This window comes from Crotalus tigris, unplaced genomic scaffold (assembly GCF_016545835.1).
Source record: "Crotalus tigris isolate CLP2741 ecotype Arizona unplaced genomic scaffold, ASM1654583v1 scf7180000017764.6130737, whole genome shotgun sequence".
NCBI classification, from domain to species: domain Eukaryota; kingdom Metazoa; phylum Chordata; class Lepidosauria; order Squamata; family Viperidae; genus Crotalus; species Crotalus tigris.
Genome location: NW_024096618.1, coordinates 596972 through 621755, shown reverse-complemented (window position 1 = coordinate 621755; position 24784 = coordinate 596972). Strand labels below are relative to the sequence as shown.

The following is a 24784-nucleotide window of genomic DNA, read 5'->3' as shown; positions in this document are numbered from 1 at the left end:
AAAGGGACCAACTATTTAAATTAACATTGTTGTTAATGTTAATTCTAATGTTTTTATATTTCTGCTTTAATGCTAACTGTAAGCCACCCACTCAGGACAGTGAAATAGAAAGCATATAAATTTGATGAATAAATATATACCTTTAAAAAAGAAAAGACTTCCATGCAGTTGGGGTGGGCGCCCTTCCTCTTTGGAATCTTCCCTTTTACATGGTTCTAAATCCACACAACTGAGTGTGGGAAAAATCCTCACCGTCATTACTAATGAGATTCTAAGATATCCCTTTGCGATCACCATCCCATTCTGTGCTACTCAGTGCAACAGGTTTGTAATCATTCAACTATTCAGTTTGGCCAACCAGCTGGGATGATGGATCTAGGTTGTAGGAAATGCATTCATTGTGAACAATACACTAATAGATATCATAATCTACATCAACATTCCCTACAAATATTCGGCTTTCATTTAAAAAGAGGTTGACATATGACTGCCCTTTTTGTGTGTGAGGGAAACAGATGTCAGGAACTAATTACTTTACTGTTGCCATAAGCATCCTTTTGCTCTAGAACGGTTGTTTATTCCTTTCATGCAAGTTCTCACTTCCTTTTCATTTTTTTGTGACATCACTTTTTAATGAGCTGCATGACTCCAAAGTTGAGGTAACGTGTATTTATATCCACTGATGAATGAATATCAGCTTAAAGCAGGTGGAGAGCTCTTATGTATGAAGTATGTATGTGTGCGTGGGAGGGAGACTTCAAAGTTAAAAGTAAGAGTAAAGACTTAAGAGGTTTTTTTTTTTTTAAAAAAAACATACTATATATATGTCTGTGAAAAATAATGCATATTTTTTCCTCTAAAAAGTCAACATAAAAGTTAGTAGAGAAAACATGGTATATAATATTTGTAGATTAAATCATATTAACATGACTAAAATATCTCTGTAAGCTTCACATCAGACACAATTCTGGATAAAATTACTATAATAATAATATGAGTAGCAGTAATCATTATCTCAGCAATTTAAAATTATTATATGTGACAAGTCCTTTGAATATGTAACATGGATATATCAAAAATATCCCCAAGCTGTGATATGGCCTTAATTAGGCTATCAGATCTGGCCTGCAAAGATTTGTGCACTTACTAAAGTAAAGAAAATAATTTCATACTAATAATAACTTCCTGTATCTCAGTAGAAATTATAACTCTTTGCTGCCATCCAATGATCATCTGGATATTTGCCCTCAGGATCTAATAGCCCTAATTTGACCTCAATAGCAAAAAGTAAATGTATAATATACTGAAGTCAACAGTTATGCTAACTGAATATAACTAAAGATTTCCCATTATCAAAAATACAAGTTATTTAAAGATAGGAAAACTGAAATAACAAATACTATTTCAAAAAGTATAAAAACTATTTTAAGCAAATACAAGGAAGCAAGCACTTTCACTGTACTCTTTCTACTTTATTTGTGGTACAGCAATTGCAACCAAAGGAAATCCTAAAAAAATCCCATGGATTTCAACTGGACAAGGGTTGGTTTCCTGTGAAACTAATGGCATCCCCAAAAGAAGACAATCTTGGATGGGTAACTGTCAGATTTAATATTGGAATAAATATTATGAGCACGGAAATGTACACACACATTCCTTGGTCTTGTTTTAAATATCAAGTATGTCCTAAAAACTGAGCTTTTAGTGGTTTTTTTTCCTGTGCTATTTGTGGTCTTAAATTATCTTTTCTATAACTTAGCAATAAAATCCTAGTGCTGATCTAGCAGGACGTAAAGGTCGTAGGAGGTTCAAAAAAGTTGCTTTTAAATTTTCTGTTTTGGTTTCATATGTTTTGACTTAACTTAAATACTGAAATAGATATATCTCCTTACTAATCTATTTTCTAAATGTTATAATTTCTTTTTTAATGTCTGACTTCATTAAGATTGAGTGAAAATATAAATATGTCATTAGTAAAAAATAATTAACTTCCATAATCTGGAAGATGTAGAGGTAAAGAAAGAGAATGAAAAGAATAAGAAAAACCTTGACAACAAAGAAAGGGGATAAAATATTGTATTTGGAATGTTCAGCAAGCTATCCTGAGATCCCTGTATGAGATAAAGAGCTTAAATTTTAAATTCAATTCCAAATATCTCAAATCAATATATAGCAGGAAAACTGTTTGCTATAAAGCTTACAAAGATTGCTTAGCAAAAAAATAAATAAAAATAAAACAATTTTGAAGAAGATTTCTAAGGCAATCAGAGTGAAAGGTCTAATTTAGTTCATCTGAACAATTTGCAGAATAAATGAAGCTTGACAGGCAAACCTCAGGTTTATATTTTAACTGTCAAAATCCTGGTTCAAAGACCACCAATAAAGGGACATGAAAGGGAAATAAGCAATTGCTTTGCTCCGGCAAAGGAATGCGATGTTATTGAGAGAAGATGGGAAAAGGAAGCAACTAAAAATAAAGAGTGAGCAGAGATTACAACTGTTGCTTTTCTATTTCTCTTCTCTTTTGCATCTTTACTTGGAAATAAATCCCTCTGTGCATAGGAGAGCAGTCTATTTTTTTTAAGTGGGTTAAAAATCAGATTGTAATATTCCACAATCAGAAAATGCTGTTGTTATACAGGCAGTTATAAGCAAATGACCAATGAAGTAAATCATAAGCATAAATTCAGGTATTGTTAAAATTTTTCATTTAGGCTTATCACTGAGTGGATGGAAACAGAAAGCAACAACAAGCAAACAATAACTCTTGGCGAAGGAATTGCTCTGCGTACCAGCTGCAAAAACCTATGCTGTAGGATTCTCATGAATGTCAACCCAGATTGTGAAATATTTTGGACCTTAATTTCAGGAAACCCTGACAACTAGTCATGCCATATTGTACCATATTTTTTCACTAGGCTTATGCATCCTCCTCTGAAGCCAGAAATTTTTGCAAAAATGTTTTGTTACCTGCCCATCAATAGACTAAACAGCAGGAAATTATAAGTGCTAATAGATTGCACAGCTTTTATTTTTATTTTTTTAACATTATCTTAAGCATAGCACCTAATTATTTTTTCTCCCACTTTACTTTCATTGTATTGTTATTGCTGTACAAAATCTGAAGGAAGAACTTCAATATTTATATTTCATTCAGTATTTCACTGTGATGTTCTAATTAGGCCCAAGATCTTTTCATATTTTTTTCCCCTATGTTTTAACAGGTTCTCTGAATGGGTTGTGTAATTATAAAACTATCACAAAACTCTGTCTCACTTATTTTGGCCATGTCATGAAGGGGAATTCACCGCAGAAAGCAATTATGTTTGGAAGAGTTAGTGGTAAAAGGAAATCAGGCCACCAAAGAACACGATGGCTGGACAACATCCAAGTTGACGCCAGCCAGAGTATAGAAAAGCTTAAAGAAGTAGTGCAAGATCGGAAGATGTGGAGAAACCTAGCACATAAAATCACCAAGAGTCATGCACAACTAAATGGATAACATCTTCAATAGTCTGAGGAAAGAAAATTAATTGCTTGCAATACATCTGGAAAACTGTACATTTCATTTTATTTCCTTATTCAGTTGACATGGCTCCCCATTCACCATGGACATCCTGGCATTTGACTAAGGGCATCTACAGTGATGGTGACTGGCTTCAAAATGGCAGGCACGGACACTTAAAAAGGAATAGGAATTTGTTTACTTGATTACACTTGCCTGCAGATGCTAACATAGGCTTCAAATATGAGACAAATCAGTAATACATACTGTGCAAGAAGCAACTCATATCTTATACAGTAAAACTAGGTCACATACCAGGCTGGCCTAGTGCTGGGGGGAAGAGCCAGTTTTTCAAGGCTTTTCCGAATTTTATAAGACAGGCATGTTGAGTAACTACTTTCTTTTTCTGAAAAAGGAATAAATTCTAATCTGTACTTTAAGTACAAAATGGGCTATCTTAAATTGGTCCCTGGGGAGAAGATTCCATCTTTTAGTTCACAGAATAGACTGTGGGTCCTGGCTCTTTCCTGTGGCAGGGGTGTCTGGCTAAAATAACAGGGAAATGATGTTGACAGACTAGTCCTCTGATGTAAGATGTTACTCCTCCTGCTACAAAAGTTATGTGCTAGCTAATTTTAAAATTAGCAATGGAGTTCCAGACTTTAGAGGAAAAAATATATTTTGTTTCAACACCTTATAATCAGTGCCTTTCAGAAGATTCTCTATGCAGTGGGTTCTTCTAATAAGTTTCTATGGACATTAAATGTGCACTGTTCTTCCATAAGTTTTCATAGCTAAGTGTTGTTCTTGCATTTCTCCATCTGCATCCCTACTCATGGGATCTGAGAACAATCACAAGAAAAAACAGAATTCCATATCCATTGCAGATATTCTACAAATAGTACCGTATATGCCGGGGTATTAGGCGACCCGGCGTATAAGACGACCCCCGTCTTTATCGCCGAGCCGCATTATATGCGTCGTCTTATACGCCGGAAACTACCAGTATTTCCAGCGTATAAGACGACTCGGCGTATAAGACGACCCCTGTCTTTGGCGCCGAGTTTAGCGTTTCCGGAAGTCGTCTTATACGCCGGCATATACGGTACCCTCTATTTGAATGTCCAAAATATTAGTCATTCATACCTCTCAGGTATTAATAAGGAAGACATGAAAATGGTCATCTCTTTATTAGACTATGCCTGCTTCAAAAAATATTTGGATGAAGTACTACAATAATTCTCTTCTATTCCTTAAAAGTTGCATTGACTTTAATGAGTTGACCTCTTCAAATAGCAGTAACTTCAGCCCTATAATGTCATAATTTTAATAAAGAGAAGTGCTGTGCTGTGCTTGTGTGACGTCCAAGTCACTTGTTTTCAACATCTGCGCAAAGCCCTAGTATTTTTATAAAAATAAATTCTAAATGCTGGAAGATACCACCAGCATTCCTGAAAACGGCTACTCATTTACTATATGAACTTTCGGAGACAAGATATATTTTTAAAAGGAGCAAGTGATAGCTATATATGCATATAGTATAATATTCCTGTAGATGAGTAAGAACGCTTCCATATAAATAATGATTATTTTACTTAATTCATTAATGTATATAATGAACATTTCTTGGATGATGATTTCTGTTGATGAGATTTCTTCACAAAGAAATAAGAGCGGGGGCTGTTTATGTGGATTCCAATCCTGCCTCACAACTTGACATAATATTTTTTATTAAATAATAACATAACATAACATAACATAACATAACATATCCACCCATCTGACATTTCATAACCCTGGATGGCTTTTAATGCTAAAGCAATAAAAAGTATTAAAAAACAGCATAAAAACTCCTATCCTCCAAAGCAACATATCCAATAATTTTTCTAGGCTTCAGGCACATTTCAGTTGTGGGGGAAAATCAGGTTTTCATTGCTTTTCAAAAAGCTAAGAGAGCAGAAGACTGTCAGATCCAAGGAGAAAGGTGTTTCATAATGAAACTATGCATAATAATATTAAAAACAACCTACTTTATGGACAAGAAGCCCTTCCTCCATTTTGCCCATGATTAAAATAACAAAAATCAAAGTTAAAAACTACAATAAATGGCAAAAACCATTATTATTATTTTTTTTAGGAGCCGTCTCTTTATAGCAACTGTCACCGTGTGAAGTTGAATCCATGAACAACAAGGACTATTTGTACTTTTACTGAAATAATAAATAATCAAGCTTATTTTGGATGCCAAGCAAAACACCAGAGTCAATTATTTAGCGATTATGCAAACCTTGCAGAAATTAAACTTATTTCCATGATACAAGGATCATTATGTGGGTTTATCAGTGGCGTATTGACTCATAAGAGTTTGGGAGATGGAATCATGAGACTTCCTAGCAGTGTGGGTGAAGAAGTACATTTTAGATCATGGAGACTATGGCAAAAATTTATCTTCTGGCTTTACCACTTTCACCTCATCAGCTCCTGTGGTTAAACTGTATTCTAGGATTATGTGGGAGATTTCAACCATTCTCCTTCCTTCATTCATTCAACAATGACACCAGTGAGAAAGCAACTATTCTGGAGGCCAACATCCAATTGGTGTAACAAATTTAGAAAGTATAGTTATTAGCAGAAAAATCAATATACTTAGCCAAACAAAGCATGGTAAAATATGCTTAACGTAGTATGTTGTCTAAACTAGCATTATTCTTTTCTGGAAAAGAAAAGCATTCTTATAATAAACTTAGATATTTTTACAGATAATAATGTTTCTTACACTAGAAAATAGCTAAGAGTTGGCAACCTGTGATCTATGGTTCACATATAGACCTTTAAAAACATCTGTGATGCCTCTGGAGTCTCTCCCAATTGCAGCCAATTGGTAGAAGAATCAATCAATCAATGACTTTTGACATTATGGACCATTAGAATGTTTCTCTGACTCCTTGTGTGCTCCTTGTAATTTTTTGAATAGGGAAATGGTAGGGAAGAGATTACATTTTCTGCTTGCTGCCTTGATTTGTCCTTAGCAATTTGCTGCTTAATTTAAACAGTGGCAGCATGAGATCAAAACTCTGAAAAATGTAAAAAAAAATCTGGCATTTCAAGAAAGTCCACTAGTTTCCGCTAACTCTACTTTTTTTATTGTGTCGTCCTCCCATCATTTATGCACCCTTTAGGCAGTGATATTGCAATAAAGATGCGAGGGGGGGGGTAAGGCTCCAAGACTACATGCAATATAAATTATCTTGATACTGATTGTGGAAAATATCAATAGTGGGAAATAAAGCCCACTATTCAGTGTGGTTTTGGTCAACTCAAGAAATATAATGTACATACATATCCATGATTGCTCCTTTTTGAGATGAGCAGCAATATGCAAAGTACAGAAAAGATGTCCAGAATATTCAACTGAAGAAATAGGAAAAATAATCAAACCTAGCTCAGGTGAGCACCATTCAGTATACCTCACCATACTTTTCTATCTTGCAAACCACTCTTGCTTCCATCACATTCATACTCTACTTCATGTATTGCCTCTTTGTTCTTTAAACTTTTCACCTTTCTCCTAATAATGATCTCATTAATTCCTCCCACCATCTCTTTCTTGGTCTTTCTTATCCTCTCAAGCCATTTTTTTCTCATTATATAATTGTATAATTTGTGATTCAGCCCTCATTAATTCTCCCTATATGACACACCACCTCAACATATTTTTTTCCTACTAGTCATCCAATTTTGAATTCAACCCACATTCATTCAGCATTCGTTCATTACTGATCCTCTCTTGTTTTATCACACACTTCTGAAGTACCCCCTGCAAGCAACTTAATTCTATGCTTCTTGGCAATCTTATTTGTTGGCCAATTTGGGGGAAACTAGGTAGGTTCTCATAGGTATATCTGGAGTTGTTAAGGAGATGTTAAGGTCATCAGGTTGATTGAGGATGAAACATTGAGGTTCCTCTAGGTTCCGTTTTACTTGTTAGGGCTGCCCTTGGGCTGGATTGTCAGAGGGCAAACAAGGCTTCTAGTCTTTAATTTAGATGGGATTGCAGGGGTTTTATCTGGGGAGAGGTGAGGGAGCATCAATTTACTAGAGAAATATGACAAAATGCACAAGAATCAGTGCAGAAGAGCCTGGTACCTAGACAAATCAAAGATAATAGAAACAAGCAGCTAGAGACTATCACTAATGTCACAAGCTTGAGTTTGCAGGCTTCCAAAGCAGCAATTACTGACAGATTGCAAATGGTGTCTGTCATGTCATGAAATGTAGAAGCAATTGAATAACTAAACAACAATTAATACAGATAAATTGATGACTAGTCAAACCATGTTTTTAAAATACATCTCCTTGTAATCTTCCACCGCAGCCCAACTATTGGCTAAAAAAGAAAAAAGCTTCCAACCAACCTTTATCAAATTGTGCAATTTTCTTAGGTTGCTCAGAAAGATAGGAATTACTTATTTACAAGCTTGCCCAGGAATATGCTTAGCAATGGGCATCCCTGAAAAAGGATTTGGATAAACACATACAGAGAAGTCTGCATCTGTTCAGATTCAAAGGCATGGAAGTACTGCTTTTCTCCTTCCCTTCCCTCCCCCCCAGCATGCCTCTAGGGTTCTTCAATCTGAAGAAGTTGAAATGAATTCAACTGAACATACTTAGGATCTTCCCTATGATCAGAAATTCTGCAATACAGAAATGGAGGTATCATACACAATGATTCTGGGAACAGGCTTGGTGTGCTAATCCAATCACTTCCATATATCTCCTGCGTAAAATTAGAAGTGTCTTGGCGATGTTTCGATGAAGTCTCGTCCGTCATCTTCAGGCTGGTGCTTTCAGCTTCATGCTCCAGTTATTTATTTATTTGTAAAATTTATATGCCGCCCAATCCCTAGTTGAGGTGGTGTGTCATATAGGGAGAATTAATGAGGGCTGAATCACAAAGCAATTATATAATGAGAAAAAAATGGCTTGAGAGGATAAGAAAGACCAAGAAAGAGATGGTGGGAGGAATTAATGAGATCATTAATTAGCTGTTTGGATGGCATTTCGGACTCTTGTGAATGGTTTTTCCCTTGATGAAACTTCCCAGGCGGTCTGGGAAGGCAGTCGCAATGGCTGGGTGCAATGTTAATGCCGCGTCTCCCACAATTGAGTTGACTCCGCTTATCTGGAAACTTCTGTTTTAGAATGGTTCAACTTTCCTGTAGTACCAACGAAGGAAGAAGTTTTGAACTTAGTGACCAACTTGTTAAAGCGTCCTTCTGTTGTGGAACAATTGGTTGGGATTGGGGCAGTAGAGTTCTTCACTCAGCTTCGTCCCAAAGTGGATTCCAATCTACAAGCAGTGATTGATGGGACTCTTGATGGGCTGTTTGTGCTGCCTTCAGACATCACTTTGAATTATCAAGCAAAGCCTTCTCAAGGTGGACCAGAAGCTAATCCAGTAATTCCCCAAGAATATCATGCTGGATATTTTCATCAAGGGAAAAACAATTCACAAGAGTCTGAAACGCCACCCAAACAGCTAACTGGAGCACGAAGCTGAAAGCACCAGCCTGAAGATGACGAATGAGACTTTGTCGAAACATTGCCAAGACACTTCCAATTTGATGTGGGAGAAAACCTGAATAACCAAAGACACACACACACACATACACACACACACACACAAATACATACTACAATCCAATTTTATTAACACTACAAACACAAACTATGAACTTTTGAATATTTCTGAAAGTATGTCAAGGGGCTATATAAGGAATTCCCTCTCCCCATTCCAGATTTTTGTTAAGGATGAAAAAGAGTCTTACGAAAAAAAGTATATATATTTTTTACTATTACAGTTCAAACCTTATCATAACTATTATGATATATGAAGTGAAGAGACATTGATGTCTGAGGTGGAATACCAAAATACTCTGAGACAGCCTTGCCTGATCTTGGTAAACTACCAGCATTTTTAGCAATGATCATGCTGCCAGAGGAATTCTGGAGTTAAAGCCTATACATCTGAAGAGAGATTGAGATTTGGAAAGCCTGTCCTAAGAATCAAAGGTCATTGAACGTGATACATCTGGCTAGGCTAATGCTGAGTAACAATTCTGGAAACTATGGCCCCAGCCTATGGAGGATATCAAAATGGGTAAGATGGGAGAGCTTCCGGTGGGAGGCGACGGCGATGGCGGCTAGCTTTTAGCCGTCCAGCTGGGGAAGTGTCAGAGCCGCGGAGCGCAGCGCGCATCAGCTGGCCCGCGGCTCGGAAATCCCTTCCCGGGCAAAGGGAAGGGATAGAGAACGCAAGAGTAGAGGTAGAACCCCTAAACCCCCTCTGGATTTATTTCTAGAGGGGGTGAAAGGAGTGTTCCCTCGGAGCTCTTGCTGATCTCCGCCTCCCAGCTGTTTTTGCTTCCTTGGAAGCAAAAGAAACCGCCGCTTCTATCTCCGTGTTTACAGCATTTTGGTGAGTAATTTTTAAACGGACGGAGCAGTTTAAAGGATTTTTTGTTATATTTTAGGGTGTTTATTTTTTTTATCTTTTGATTTTTACTATTTTTCCTCCTTTTCTTTGTTATACTAGTGAAAGGACTTAAGATGGCGTTTTAAAGTGTCTTTTGTTTTACTTTCCCTTTTTAAGGATTGTTTTTTGCTTTTGCTTTTGCTTTTGGCTTAGAATTTTTTTTTTTTTTGAATTGTTTGCTCTTTTATTACTTATTCTTGGGATTTATTCTGGACTTTTAATGATTATAGTTTGTCTCTTTTTAAAAAATCTTTTTTTCTTTTTTTCCTCCTCCCTTTTTGGCTGGAGGGGAAAGGGAAGTGACAATTGTGCTTTTTAAAATGGCTTCAAAGAGGCAGCAGCCTTCCTCATACCCAAGGTTATTTCTTCTCCTATAACTTCCACTGCACAGCTACAACAACAATCTAAACATGCACCACCGGCTCAGCCACCACCCTCCCCTCCTTTACCTGGACTTTCAGTGCAAGAGGTTAGAGTTATAATGGGAGAGATTGTAGTTCAAATGAGAGAGGAAATGACTCAATTTGTTTCACAGATTAAATCAGAAATTAAATCTGATCTCAAAGAAGAGATAACGGGGATAAATTCTAAATTGCAAGAAAATAATAATGAATTACGACAAGATATACTGGCAGCTGTTTCAGGTTTGGCTACTGTGGTGGTTAAGCTCGATGCAAGGCTTGAGGAAGTGGAAGACAAAGTTGACTCTTTAGATGACAAAATTCAAGACGTGGAAAGGAAGGTGGATTCCTCACAAGAAGATATTTTGATGTTTCAGTACAGACAGATGGAGTATGCTCTGAGGATTAGAGGCCTCAAGGAAGATATGAATCAAGATTTGATGGAGGTGGTTCTTAGTGATCTGGCGTTGGCTTTGGATATGGATAAAGGAGAATTACAGAGAGAAGTAGAAAAAATTTATAGACTCAACTCCTGGATTGCTAAGCAGAAGAATTTGCCCAGAGATGTGGTGATTTACTTTACAAAGAAGTCCATGCGGAATGAGATTATACAAGCTTTTTACAACAAAAGATTTCAGATTGCCGCCCAAGATGTCATCATTCTAAAGGAAATCCCATCTAAAATCTTAAGAAGTAGGAAAGATTTTGCTTTTTTAACTAATGAGCTTAAAGCTAGATCGATGCCATTCAGATGGGAAATTCCGATGGGTATCGTTTTGAGCCATGCTGGGACACGTTACAGATTGAACACAGTTGACAAAGCTAGAGATTTCTATACTTCGGTCCTGAGGGCAGGCTCAACTTCATCTGGTCGGAAATCTTTGAGTGCTAAGGAACCTGAGCAGCAATCTGAGGCACTAGATTTGGTTTCCGCAGGGATGATAGAAGTGGCAAAGCAACGCCAAAACGGAGGCTAAAGAGCAGAGGATGACTCGTGCAGCTTATAAGCGTAAAGAGAAAGAGCAACGTAAAAAAGAGCCCAAAGAGAATTCTCCTGGAAGTCCATCACCGCCGGTGGGAGGAGCAAGACCCAAGAGTTATGCAACACATGCAGCTCTGTCAGAGTGTGATGGTGTCTTCTCCAGGCTGCGTGCCAAGGGAGATGGCAAAGTTTTTGACCTGGAATGTTAATGGATTGAATTCTCCTCAGAAACGGAAAAAAATCTTTTATTATTTGAAGCAACATACCAATGATGTTATTTGTTTACAGGAAACTCATATTCTACTTAAAGATCAGAAATATTTAGTTAATGCTCGTTTGTGATCTCATTTTATATCTCCTGCACCTGGGAAGAAAGGGGGAGTTGTTATATATGTCAAACAAAACCTGCCAGCTTGTCTGGTAGAATCAGATCCCCAGGGGAGATATGTGATGATTGAACTTGGTATTTATGGTAAGAAAGTACTTATAGTTGGACTTTATGCTCCAAATCAACAACAGGAACAATTTTATAAACAGTTACACAAAAAAATAACTTTGCTTGACTATAGATCAGTGGTACTAATGGGTGATTGGAATGGTGTCTTAGACACACAAAGGGATAAGAAAGGTTCCTCTCCTTTTCTTAAACAAGCAAGGCTACCTAAAGCCTTTTTTGATATGAAAGAATACTGGGAATTAAGGGACTATTGGCGGGAACGTAATCAAGAGGAGAGAGACTTTACTTTTTTTTCTGACAGACACCAATCTTTTTCAAGAATTGACTTTTTCTTGATTACCACGGATTTGTATACTAAAGTAAAGAATGTAAAGATTTTTCCTAGATCACTGACGGATCATAGTCCAGTTTGGATGGAGTTGATTCAAGAGAAAGAGGAAAGAAGATCCTGGAGAGTTAATGAAAATTTGTTTAGACAAGAGAAGAATGTTCAAAAACTAAAGGAGTGTTTAAAGGACGATTTTGCTTTGAATATGTACAAGGGGACTTCAATGTCAATGGTATGGGATGCAGGTAAAGCATTTATGCGCGGTGTTTTGATAAAAATGAATAATTTTTATAAGCGAAATCAGATTCAGAAACGTAGAGAACTTGAAGATGAAATTAAACTAAAAGAACAGGGCTTTGATTTTAAATCCTTCTGATGAAAGTACTAAAGAATCTGTAAAGTTATTAAGGTCACAATTTAATATGTTGATAGCAGATCAAGCTGCAACAAATTTATTATTTATGAAACAAAATACATTTTGTAATGCTAATAAGCCGGGGAGATGGTTGGCTTATCAATTAAGAAAGAAACAGAGACAGAGAATAATAGAGAAAATAAATTATAAGGGTAAACTAGTTTCTCAGAAGGAATTAATTAAAAAATTTTTTTGGATTATTATCAAAACCTATACAAATCTACTAATGTACAACTGTTAGATATAAATAAATATTTAGCTGAGGCAAGTTTTCCTAAACTGACTGAGGATCAGAAATATGAAATTAATGGTTTAATCACTAAGGAGGAAATCGCCTCAGCAATTCAACAATTGAAATTAGGGAAAGCACCGGGTACGGATGGGTTAACAGCTGTTTATTATAAAGCCTTAATGGAGGAGATGATTCAACCATTAAATGATCTTTTTAATGGTATCCTACAGGGTTTAGAGATTCCTCCTTCATGGCGTAGTGCTTTTATATCATTGATTCCAAAGGAGGAGCAAGATCTTACTTTACCAAAAAACTATAGGCCTATATCTCTTTTAAACGTGGATTATAAGATATTTGTAAAAATTTTGGTAAATAGGCTTATGAGGGTGGTGCATCATCTTGTGCATAAAGATCAATCAGGGTTTATAACAGGAAGGTATATGAAAAACAATGTTAGACAAATTATTAATTTACTAGAATACTTAGATAAGAACAACCAAGTTTCTGCAGGGCTCATATTTTTAGATGCTGAAAAAGCATTTGACCAACTGAATTGGCATTTTATGCTAAGAGTAATGGAAGAAATGAATTTTGGTGAAAACATATTACAAGCCCTTAAGGTAATATATCAAAAACAAACAGCACAACTTATTGTTAATGGAGGTTTGTCGGAGGTTTTCACAATAGAGAAAGGTACTAGACAGGGGTGTCCTTTATCGCCATTGTTGTTTGTTTTAACATTGGAAATATTATTGATTAAAATTCGAGAGTCTCAGGAAATTAAAGGAATATATGTTAATAAAAAAGAATATAAGTTGAGAGCTTTTGCGGATGACTTGGTTGTTACTTTGTCGCAACCTGACTATTCTGTAGTAAACTTATTACAGTTGATTCACCATTATGGTTTGGTCTCGGGTTTTAAGATTAATGTAAATAAGACTAAAATTTTACCTAAAAATATGTCGAGTCAGGAGAAGCAGATTTTGGTTAACTCGACGGGTTTTGAGATTGTTAATAAGGTAAAATATTTGGGGGTGATGCTGTCTGTTTCTAATGCAAAATTATTTAAAAACAATTATGAAAGGTTGTGGGTCGGGGTACAGAAAGACTTGAAGAACTGGGAAAAGCTGCAATTATCCCTCATGGGAAGAATTGCAGTGATAAAAATGAATATTTTACCCAAGTTTCTTTTTTTGTTTCAAATGTTACCAATTTTGAAAAATGAGATTAATTTAAATGAGTGGCAGAAGGGTCTCAATAAATTTATTTGGGCAGGGAAAAAACCAAGGGTTAAGTTCAAAATTATGCAAGACTTCCGTGAGAGGGGTGGACTCAAGGTACCAAATTTGAAATTATATTATGATGCGGTGGTTTTAACATTAATTAGTGACTGGGTAAATTTGACAAATTCTGAGATACTTTATTTAGAGGGATGGGATTTACTTTATGGGTGGCATGCCTATTTAATATTTAATAAAAAAATAGATTGGGCTTTTAAATCTCATATTTTAAGAATTTCTTTACTTAGGATTTGGAGAAAATATTATAAAAGTGATTTTAAAGTACCATTATGGGCTATACCTTGGCATGCGATAGAAGGAATAAAAAGAGGGGTTAAAATGGATATGGTGTCTTATAGACAGTTACTTAAATGGGACGGACAAAACTGGCAATTAAAATCACGGGAAGAATTAGCACAAGAAAATTTTATTTATTCTTGGTTCCAATATAGGCAACTACTAGATAGATGGAAGATGGATTGCAAGGTGGGTTTTCTTAGAGAAGATGAAAATCTTATTAAGCAACTGAAGGATCAAAGACAAACCCACATTAAGAGAATTTATGGGGTTTTAGTTGAATTGGACTCAGAAACGGAACTAATTAAAGATTGTATGATTAGATGGGCGCAGAACTTTGGTGAGCCAGTTTCATTGGACACCTGGGAAACTATTTGGGTGAGAAATGTCAAATTTACTCAAGCACAGAATTTAAGGGAGAATTTTTATAAAATGTTTTATAGATGGCACCTTGATCCACAAAAAATGTCTTATATGTACCCTGACGTGCAACCTAAATGCTGGAGATGTGGTTACAAGGAGGCTTCTTATTATCATATTTGGTGGTCATGCAGAGAGATAAAAGCATTTTGGATCAAAATATGGTGGAATATCCAGAGAATTTTTAGAAGGAGGGTAAAATTTACTCCGCAATTATTTTTGTTAGGTATTGTTACAGATTGTGATACAAAGGAGGTTGTATTGATGTTAAACTTGATCACAGCCGCGAGGCTGTTAGTTGGACAATATTGGAAGAAGGAATCTTTGCCTACATTGCAGGAATGGTTTTTTAAAGTAGCTTATCTGGCAGAAATGGCAAAGATTTCGGCTTTCTTAAAGCAACAAACGCAAGAGAAGTTTTTTGCTATCTGGGACAAATGGATAAAATTTATACAATTTAGATTGGGTATACAAAAATATTATATAGCCTTTTCATAAGTTTTATTTTTATATATATTATAGATATCTTTTTTATATATATAAATATAGAGTTTTTAATTTAATTTTTATTTTTTTTTTATTATTATTTCTTAAGCCTATATTCTGCTCTGGGAAGCTCAGGGGGGGGGAAGGGAGGGTTTTTGGGAGGGGTGTGGGGTGGGACTTTTTTTTTATATGTATTGTTTAATTTTTTTTTCTCTTTTGTATATGTTGTTTTTTGTTCTGTATTGTTTTTGTTTTTTTTGTAAAATTTATAAAACTTTTAATAAAAAAAAAAAAAAAAAAAAAAAAATGGGTAAGATGGTAAAGAAAAGGAAGTCTGCCTTTTTTTTATATTTCTTCTAAAGCATTTTTTTAATTAAAATTTGCAAGAATGGGTGCGGAAGAAGTCAATCGATTCTAACAGCTTCTATATATTATTAATTTTAGGGAATGGTTTAAAAGAAAAAAATCCCTGTGTTTGTGCATGCTGTTACAGAAACAGAAGCGCATGAAATGTTATAAATAATGTAATTTGTAAGCATATGGTAACCTTTCACTTATTATTTTTTATTTAAGGCAAAAAAAAGCAGAGAGAGAGGAAAGGGACACAGGATTTGGATGGGGTGAGGACAGAAATCCTAAAGTGTCTGTTAGGTATCTGGGGTACCTATATGGTTTGTGACCAGGGTACCTTGGGAATCACCTTTTTGCAAAGGTCTCTACCCATCCAACTTGATCTAACAGATTGGGCATGTTGCAGATCCCATCAGCTAAAGAGTATTGGCTGGTGAGGATGAGAGGACAGGCTTTTGGCAGTGGCCTCTGCTCTATGGTACACCCTCCCTAATAGGCCAATCCTATTAGCCGTTTATATTCGCCTGGGTTGCCGAATGTGCTAACGGCCCCATTTCCTGGTTGTACACCTAACTGGTCAAGTATCTCAGTTATTGTGTATATTTAATCTGGATGTTTTTAGTGTTTTTACTGTTTTAAAATGCTTCTGGTTTTTTAACTGTAATCTGTTTTTTGATTGTAAGCTGCCCAAAGGCATTGATTGAGATGGATGGCTAAAGAAATTGAATGAATGAATAAATAAATAAATATTTGAAGTGTTGGGTCCCTACATAAATAGGCCTTTATGAGTTGCCTTTATAAGTGTGTGTGTGTGTGTGTGTGTGTGTGTGTGTTTGTGTTTGTGGGGGGGGGGGAATTGAAGGAGACAAGAGAGATTTTAAAAGTGTATTTTCAGCATATGTTTTCTTTCTCCTAAAATTAACTCTCAGGGTTCTATATACTGACCTCTTAAAAGCAGTAAATGGTTTCTTAAGATGTTAGGTCAAATATTCATTGAATTCTCTTCCACAGTTAAAGGGAAGTCTGCTTTTGTCAGAAAGAAAGATTCCATTTACACAGAATGTTAAGGAAATCCCACAATGTCAACCGGATGAAACTCAAGGGGATTTTTCCCATCTTCCCAACAAGATAGAAAGGAATCTGTGTGACTGCTTCTAAAGTGTTAACAAGAATGGTTGCCTTCTTGTTGTAAAACTCACCCTACATAAGAGAAGGATGCATTACGTCTCAGAGTCTATGAAAGATGTCGCAGACCCTTCATTGAGGAAGTTTACACTGCTCTCACAGCTGATCCCTTGTCCCCCCTAGACAGATTTCCTGCCACTCAGGACAGGAATAAAACAGCGTGCTCTGAACCGTCATGCTGCCTTGCAAAGCAGTCCTCACCAGAAAGATAGGAGAGACCCGCAGAGAGAGGAGTGTTTTGAGCTGCACATGCCTCCTGAGCTGTCTTAGCAGCACTTCTGAAGACGAGAACAGTGGACTGCTGGTGTATCTATCTATCTATCTATCTATATCTCTGCATTAAAAAAATGAAAATACAATACCTGAAACAGATCAAGCAGCAGCTGAGAAAAAGCTGCCTGTGACAGTTTGCTCTCAGCCAGGCTCAGGACACAGAAAGAAACTCCTTCGTCTGTCTCTGCACATGTCACCGGGGTGCTGATTGACTGTTCAAAGAGATTCTCAGGATCCATCTGAATCTTTGACAAAGTTCAGCTGGCTGATTTTTTTTTTTTTTACCAAGGAGAAGATGAAACTGCCTTTTTGTTTTCTCTTGAGCTGCAATCTTGTTCTAATAGCAGGCTATAATTCCTTTCGGAGAAGCCTCGAGACTCTAGGCAAGAAGCAATACCAAGTCCAGCACGGATTGTGCAGCTATACTTTCCTTCTGCCTGAGATGGACAATTGCCGGTCTTCTTCCACTACCCCGTATGTCTCTAATGCTGTGCAAAGAGATGCCCCATTAGAGTATGATGATTCCATACAGAGGCTTCAGCTGCTGGAAAATATGCTGGAAAACAACACCCAGTGGCTAATGAAGGTAACCAAGAGTATCTTTTCTGCTCTGTATAGAAGCTCATGCTGAATAGCACTAATGAGCTCTTCTTTTTTATAGTTGAATAGGTTATATTTCAGGGCAAAGTATTTGGATATTCTTAGTAAACAACTTTGCCCAAAGTTAATAAAATTGCATGTTGTCACAGCAGAGTGACAGAAAGAAAGCAAAGGGAGGAAGCTTATTTCCTGCGCAGAATCATTCATCAAATAATATATTTTAAAATGTTATATGTTGCTTTTTGAAGACAGCTCTGATATGAGCCATCTATGAATGGGGTGGTTGTGTGTGTGTGCGTGTCTGCTCATATTTTCAGAAAACTGTGCTGCATGTGTGGGTATCTGCATACCTCCATGCTCCTGAGTTATATCTGGCATCACATTTTCAGATATTCATTCCATCAGAATTTAGTCCCAGTTTAAAATTAGATTTGGATTATATGCAGGTTACACAGATGGAAAACCTATTAAAAGCTGTCTCAGGCAAAAATCAGCAAGCAACTCACACTCTGCAAACTACCTGTCCACCAGGAATGAAAACCAACTGGGTATATATGGCTAAAAAGCAAGACATGTAACTTCCCTAGATGAGATTCAAAATATTTGGGTCATAATCCCAAAAACATGAATATCATTAACCATGTTGTGGAATAACAGATCTATGAACTAAAGAATCTGACAGTAAAGTTTTAATTATTGTCTATGATTTACAAGTAACTTAAGTCTAGAGCAAAAGAAGGTCCATTTTCAAGGGATAATACTTACTGAACATTGGATTATATTCTTCTTGGTAAAATAACATTGCATAGTGAGAAATTATGTTTTCTCAAGACTATATTTTTATGCCAGTAACTCATCTGGTTGAATGCAGGGAAATGTGAAGTATGCATAGTAAAATAAATGTCAGAACAAGGTTCCTGCACAAAAGAAACCTAATAATTACATGACCAATACAGAAAATCTCTTTGTTTTACAGTGAGCTTTACTTCCAGATAGGCACTGATGTCAACCTAAATAAAAATGTGTGGTCACATGGTATCCCATGTGCTCTAATTTTAAAAAATGTCAGATTTACTCAAAACTAGATCCCAGTTAGGTAAGCGACACTCATTCCACGGGAAGTTTAATAAGAATTCTAGCTTTTGCTATTTTACTACAGTATGTTTCTTTGTATGTTATGTAGGATTCTGTAGCTACATCACACAATACTGTAAAAGCATTGCACATCATTTAATTTATTGTCTAAAGGTGTCTGTTTGAACTGTTCTTGCACTGTGAATGGCAATTGATAGCTGCTATAGTCAGTATGCATAAGGAACAGGATTCTTCATGTCTTGTCAAATTAGCTGACTACTGTGTGATTTGAAAATATAACTGAAAGGTAACATTGATATTCAATGTTGCGTAATAATTAAGCATTGAAGTGCTGTGGACTGTTTATCTAATAAAGTCATTCTATATATATTTACTCAGAAGAAATCCCAGTGAAATGAATGAGATATATTCCTAAGCAACTATGTATTTTGATTGTACCATAACCTGTAGGCATTCAGTGGAAATGGCAGAGATCAGCACTGTTTGTTTAAGAAAGCAGACTAATTTACATTATTTTTTATGCTTCATTTTTAAATGCTAATGTTAATTTCAAAAAGAAAATGTGGACTAACAACATAAATCCTAAAAAAAAAAAAAAAAAAAAAAACCAAACCCAAGGAAATTCTGGATTACATTCAACATTCTCACAGTGCATTTGTTAGTTGAAAAAAAATATTGGATTAAAACTATTTGGATTTAGCTTCCATTATCTTTACTTTTTGCTTGTAAATCTCTCTATAATTATTTATGGTCAGTAAACTTAGCAAAGCCATAAGAACTACAGTCCTACATTTGGAGAGCCACCTTTCCATTTTTGACATTTGGTTCTCACATTTCTTTTAGCTTATAATTTGTTTAACTTAGCCTTTTGCAACCTTCTGATCTCTAGTACATATAATTAAAATCAACACTTCTATGCTGGGAAAATCTGATTAATGTAGATTTGTTCCTGCTTTTATAAATATTAGTTTTGTATTGGGAGAATAGACATTGTTTACTACTGTCGACATTTAATTGTTTCTAGCATCAATTATCTATAATATTTTTTCTCATAATGTTGCCTGCATCATCAAGCAGTATTGCATTTCCCATCTTGAATCAATCATCAAAAGGAAGTGTTGTGTTTCTGAATGGACAGTGAACTGTCTGAATGGAAGAGACTGAATTCACTGTGCTTGCATTACAATAGAAATCTGGACAATGTCAAAGTTACATCCTGGATACTAACAGAAAATTAACATTTCACAAGTTCCTGGAAAACTACAATTGGGCACTCTTGTTCTTACAGTTGAAATACTATTATTAGTATAAATGTGTAATGCATAACCTCTTTTAACCTCTTGCAAAAAATACAAATATTTCTGATATCTTATTAAAACTAAAAACCAACTCACAACAATGTATTTCAACAAATTATACAAATCACATTTTGGGAGAAAGATAAAAAAATAAAATATATGGGGCTTCTAATCCTCTGTACCATATTGTTTCTTTTTAAACTCAAATCCTGGAATTTCTGTATTAGCTTCACCAATTTTGCCAATTTTTAATTTTAATTAACTGTTTAGACTTAACTGTATCTAGGTTAAAATTTAATTTTAAAATTAAATGATAAACAGTATTATTTCTTTCCCAATCCTAACCCCAATTAAACCATCAGTTTTATTTAAAGAGGTGGGGTGGTCACCCAAAATTCATTTTTCATTTTAGGGGCCATGGTATTGCAAAGTTTGAGAACTTCTGGTGTAGACTAAATAATTACAACTGATTAATGAATTTCTAAAAGAATTAACCAGATAATATAATTCTATTTCTGAACTCAGTTGCAAGCTATATTAGGTACTAGAAATAGAAGAGTAGGAATATTTATATTTAATAAATATTCTATCAGACTACAAACAGGTACCAGATCCAATTTTGCAGTAATAGATAGCTCCAATGATTTTGCAGCAAAGAGTTAGTTCCATGATAGGATTTTGGGGTTGTCTTCAAAATTTGTTATATAAACCATGCTTATGCCCAGGCATGAGACTATTTTTCTCTCTTTCTTTTCTTTTCTTTTCTTTTCTTTCATCTATCTATCTATCTATCTATCTATCTATCTGTCTGTCTGTCTGTCTGTCTGTTGTATTGTTATAATACTTGCTGATGATGCAGAAGCAATGAACCTGCATAAGAACCATCTTATATTTTATTCTTCTACAGTTACAGGGAGGCAGAATAACATTTAAAGATCTCTCACATAGATTAAACCTACAGATTCTGCACTGTATCTATCCTGACTGAACTGGCTAGCATTTTATTTATTAAATAAATGGTTTAATTGATTAACTGCATATTAGTCAGATATTTAACCCATCCATTCGACTGAAATAAAGTATATGGACACTTTTCATACTGCTTATCTCCACTGCTGATTTCACACATACTAACTTGCCTTATCTCTGATGTCTATATAATCAGTGAACCAGCCACCTGATCATGGAGAGTTCTGAATCACCCACAGGTTTTCACACAGGTACTTCAAATACCTAGTTTTCTACACTGCAAATGTCTATACTGAATGTATGGATATTAGTAGATAGGACTAGCAGCAGGTATGATATCGGGGATTCAGTTTAGCTAGCATTTAAGCATAGATTCAGCTCAGAGCATTAATACTGCTAGTGAATTAACAGAACTCTGCTGATTTGTAGTAGATTCCAGAAGTTTTAAAGTTTATCTCCATAATAAACACAATTGACCTGGCAGTAATCCTAGCAACTTGTGAACTGCACCAGTTTTTATTTATGATTATTCTGCCAATTACACTGAAGTATTTTCAAGAATGTTCTAAAGATCTTTCTCACAGAAAAACAACACCTAAGGAAACGTAAGCGAGAGAGACTGTAAGATCCGCTTTAACTTTCACTCATAGCTTGCATGAGGAATAATAGGCGTATGATGTTTATTTGATTATCAAGATCAGCATTCTGGGAGATCAACACATACATCAGAAAACAGGCTGAACAACTGCTAGCTTGTTGCCTCAGTCATTTTGTTGGAAGGCAACTGTATGGTGCCGGACATGCAATATTCTTGCTAGGGTTAATTGGCGATATTGTCTAGACGTTTGTCAATAGTTTCATAGTGTATGTTTTCGTTTCTTGTGGGCTCCTGAATCCTAAAAACTTGTACTGATTTGGAAGTGTTTTCAGTTAAATGGCAGTTGGATTTACTGCAAAGTGGCCTTCAGGTCACTAGACAATGAACCTGCCAGGACAGAAGGTAGGGCCAAAGCAGAATTTCCTTCCTGTCCTTTAGGTAACCTCCCCTTCAGCTGCAAGATGTGTGTGTTATGTTCACTGTTACTGCATAGGCAATACATAATACAACTAAAACAACTTATCCAACCTATTGGGACATATCTAAATGAATACCACACTATCTCCTAAGAAAATGGAACATCTGGTGTTCTGTATTTGGTGCATTTCCTTCCAATATCCTTGGAAGTTCTATTCGGTCATCTGATACAACTTTGACATGGTTGGGTATTTAGAGATGAGAATTAAATTGAATTATGTTGGCTGCTATCTAGAAGGTAGATGGGGTTTGTTGACAAATGTGCAGGTGTCTGCCTTGCTGACTTCATTCCAAAACCAGGGGTCAATAGTAGGTGACAAAGATGAATTAAGCCCTCACCTACTGATTCCTTCATATCATTTTGACTGATGTCAGAACTGGAGGAAAGGTGATGATGGAGCTTCCATTGATATGTTTTCCTACATTTGCCTGTGCTGTGTGTCGACAAACAAGTTAATCACTGGTGTTCTTCACTTCTCTGCAATCTGCAGGCATATATTTGGATATAGTTTCCACTGTCCCCCAAACAAATTCTGTTGGCTTACTAGTTGACTATGACACTAGTGGATCCCTTTGTGTATTCTGCAACTATTGTTGGGAGATTTCTGCAGAGTTTCAAGCCAAGTTGCTTGCCACAATACAGTAACTTCTTGGCTCTCAAGCAGTCCAGATGCAGCATACTATTCTGAGCACCAACCAGTTGATGGGAAAAGGTGATTTGACCAACAGCTCTGAATAATCCCTTAGGCGAGCTGCTCAGTTCAACAGCCTGGAACTGATCATGACCTGATTGGTCTCTGACTGAAACAAATTAACTGGACTAAGCCACCAATGGGAAGACTGGAGATATGCTCTGGTGGCAATTTGAATCTAGGAATTGCCAGCTTTGGGAATAAATCTATGAAACTATCATAATATCCTACAAGTATGCTAGCTTTATAACACAAATAACCTGAAGGTCATTTTTATTACCTTCTGAATTTTTTGTGCATATTCTGCCAAAAAACCCCAGTTTTTTCTTTTGTTAGGCCATGTCTATGAAGTATTCAGTATAAAGCTGTGATTTTCCAGGCAACTTTGGTCTGGGCGCTGGATTTGGTAGATCATCGAGGCATCCATAGATGTGCATATCATGAGTCCTCTCATTATTTATGAATGTAGCCTTCACTTTGGTAAACACTCTAGAGCAGTGGTTCTCAACCTGTGGGTCGGGACCCCATTTGGGGTCGAATGACCATTTCACGGGGGTCGCCAAACAACGCAGTCCGCTGTTTTTTTCCCCTTTTCCTTAGCTGTGCTACTCCCTTTTATTCTATTGGCTTTTGAAAGCCAATAGAATAAACTCTCTTGAATAGAGTCTAATTCTATTGGCTTTCAAAAGCCAATAGGAATTGTCCAGGCTGTCTCTGCCCTGCTGAGCCCGCCAAAAGTCCCATTCTGCAAACGGTGCTGCACCAGTTGAGTAGTCCTCGACTTACGACCGGTGGAGTAGTCCTCGACTTATGACTGGTTGGGGGGTCGCAGCATTAAAAAGGTTAAGAACCACTGCTCTAGAGATTAAGACCAGAACAATGTGAAGAGGTCTGAACTGAAATTGATTGCTATTATTGAAGAAAAATATAGAAATATGGAGATATGTTTCTACCATGGTCTACCAGTGCCACAAAATTGATCTACTGTTGTTTTTAGTTTCGTTCTGAAAATTCTCTGATGAGATGCTGGATATTCAGAATTGCTTTCTAGTTCCAGCTTTGTGGGAATGATTAAAAAATGGGGAATACTCCTGAGAAAAGTTGTCCAGTAAATACACTGTCTATGATTAATGAATGATTGCTTAATTCTTTGATGTTTAATTCTTAGAGAATGGTGAGGGGAAAAAAAACTCTGTCCTCTGCTTTGTTTTGGAAATTCCAGACATATGCAAACCTCAATTACCTGTCTGTCTGAGGAACGTGCTTCCCAGTTATGACAAAATTTCTGCAAGTGGCCGTCTGCTTGAATGGTTGTTAATGCCATGCCAATCAGCATCTTTTCCCCCCTCTACTTAATTTCGGAGTGGTAGTCTTGAGAGCTGGTTTGAACCAGTGATATCTACAGCATCTGATCCCTAAACAAAAAGGGGAGGGTATTCTATTTCAGCTCCAAAGGGAGAACAAGGGCTACTTCATGGTCCTGAGCTCATCTTTCTTATATGCCATAAGCAAGACTTTCTTTTTGTTGTTCTCTATTAGCACTGGTCTCACTCAGTAGTTAGCCCCCCTCCCAGAAGGGTTTAGAGAGAAACTTAGCTTTGGACTTGTGGTCTACTTGTTGTTGTTTCTGGTACAATTCCTGACAGACTGCCATGCCAGATGCCATATATAATTGGACCGTATATAAAAATTGCTAGATTGATGGCAGACCTTACCTCTCCCTCCCTTCCATCTTGTGCTCTGCTCTCCACCCATCCAATCTTTTGGGTTATCGTATTGATGCATTATTCTTGCCGTATTCTTTTGTCATTGTGTATTTTATTGTTCTATTATTTTACTTTCATTTTTCTTCCTTTTTATTAGTGTAAGCTGCCTAGCGTAGCCCCATGGTGAGATAGGTGGCGAATA

At 36.2% G+C, this 24784-nt stretch overlaps 2 protein-coding genes across 9 annotated transcripts in view; one reads left to right on the top strand and one right to left on the bottom strand.

Moving 5' to 3' along the window:
- The window catches only part of MCPH1 (microcephalin 1), a 112213-nt gene that overhangs the window by 21364 nt on the left and 66065 nt on the right, over nt 1-24784 (bottom strand). The window lies entirely within an intron of this gene.
- The window catches only part of ANGPT2 (angiopoietin 2), a 45703-nt gene continuing 37554 nt past the window's right edge, over nt 16636-24784 (top strand). The window contains exon 1 of the mRNA XM_039340979.1: nt 16636-17733. Within this exon, the coding sequence (XP_039196913.1) occupies nt 17443-17733 (291 nt within the window). The 5' untranslated portion in view covers nt 16636-17442. The remainder of the gene's footprint in view (nt 17734-24784) is intronic.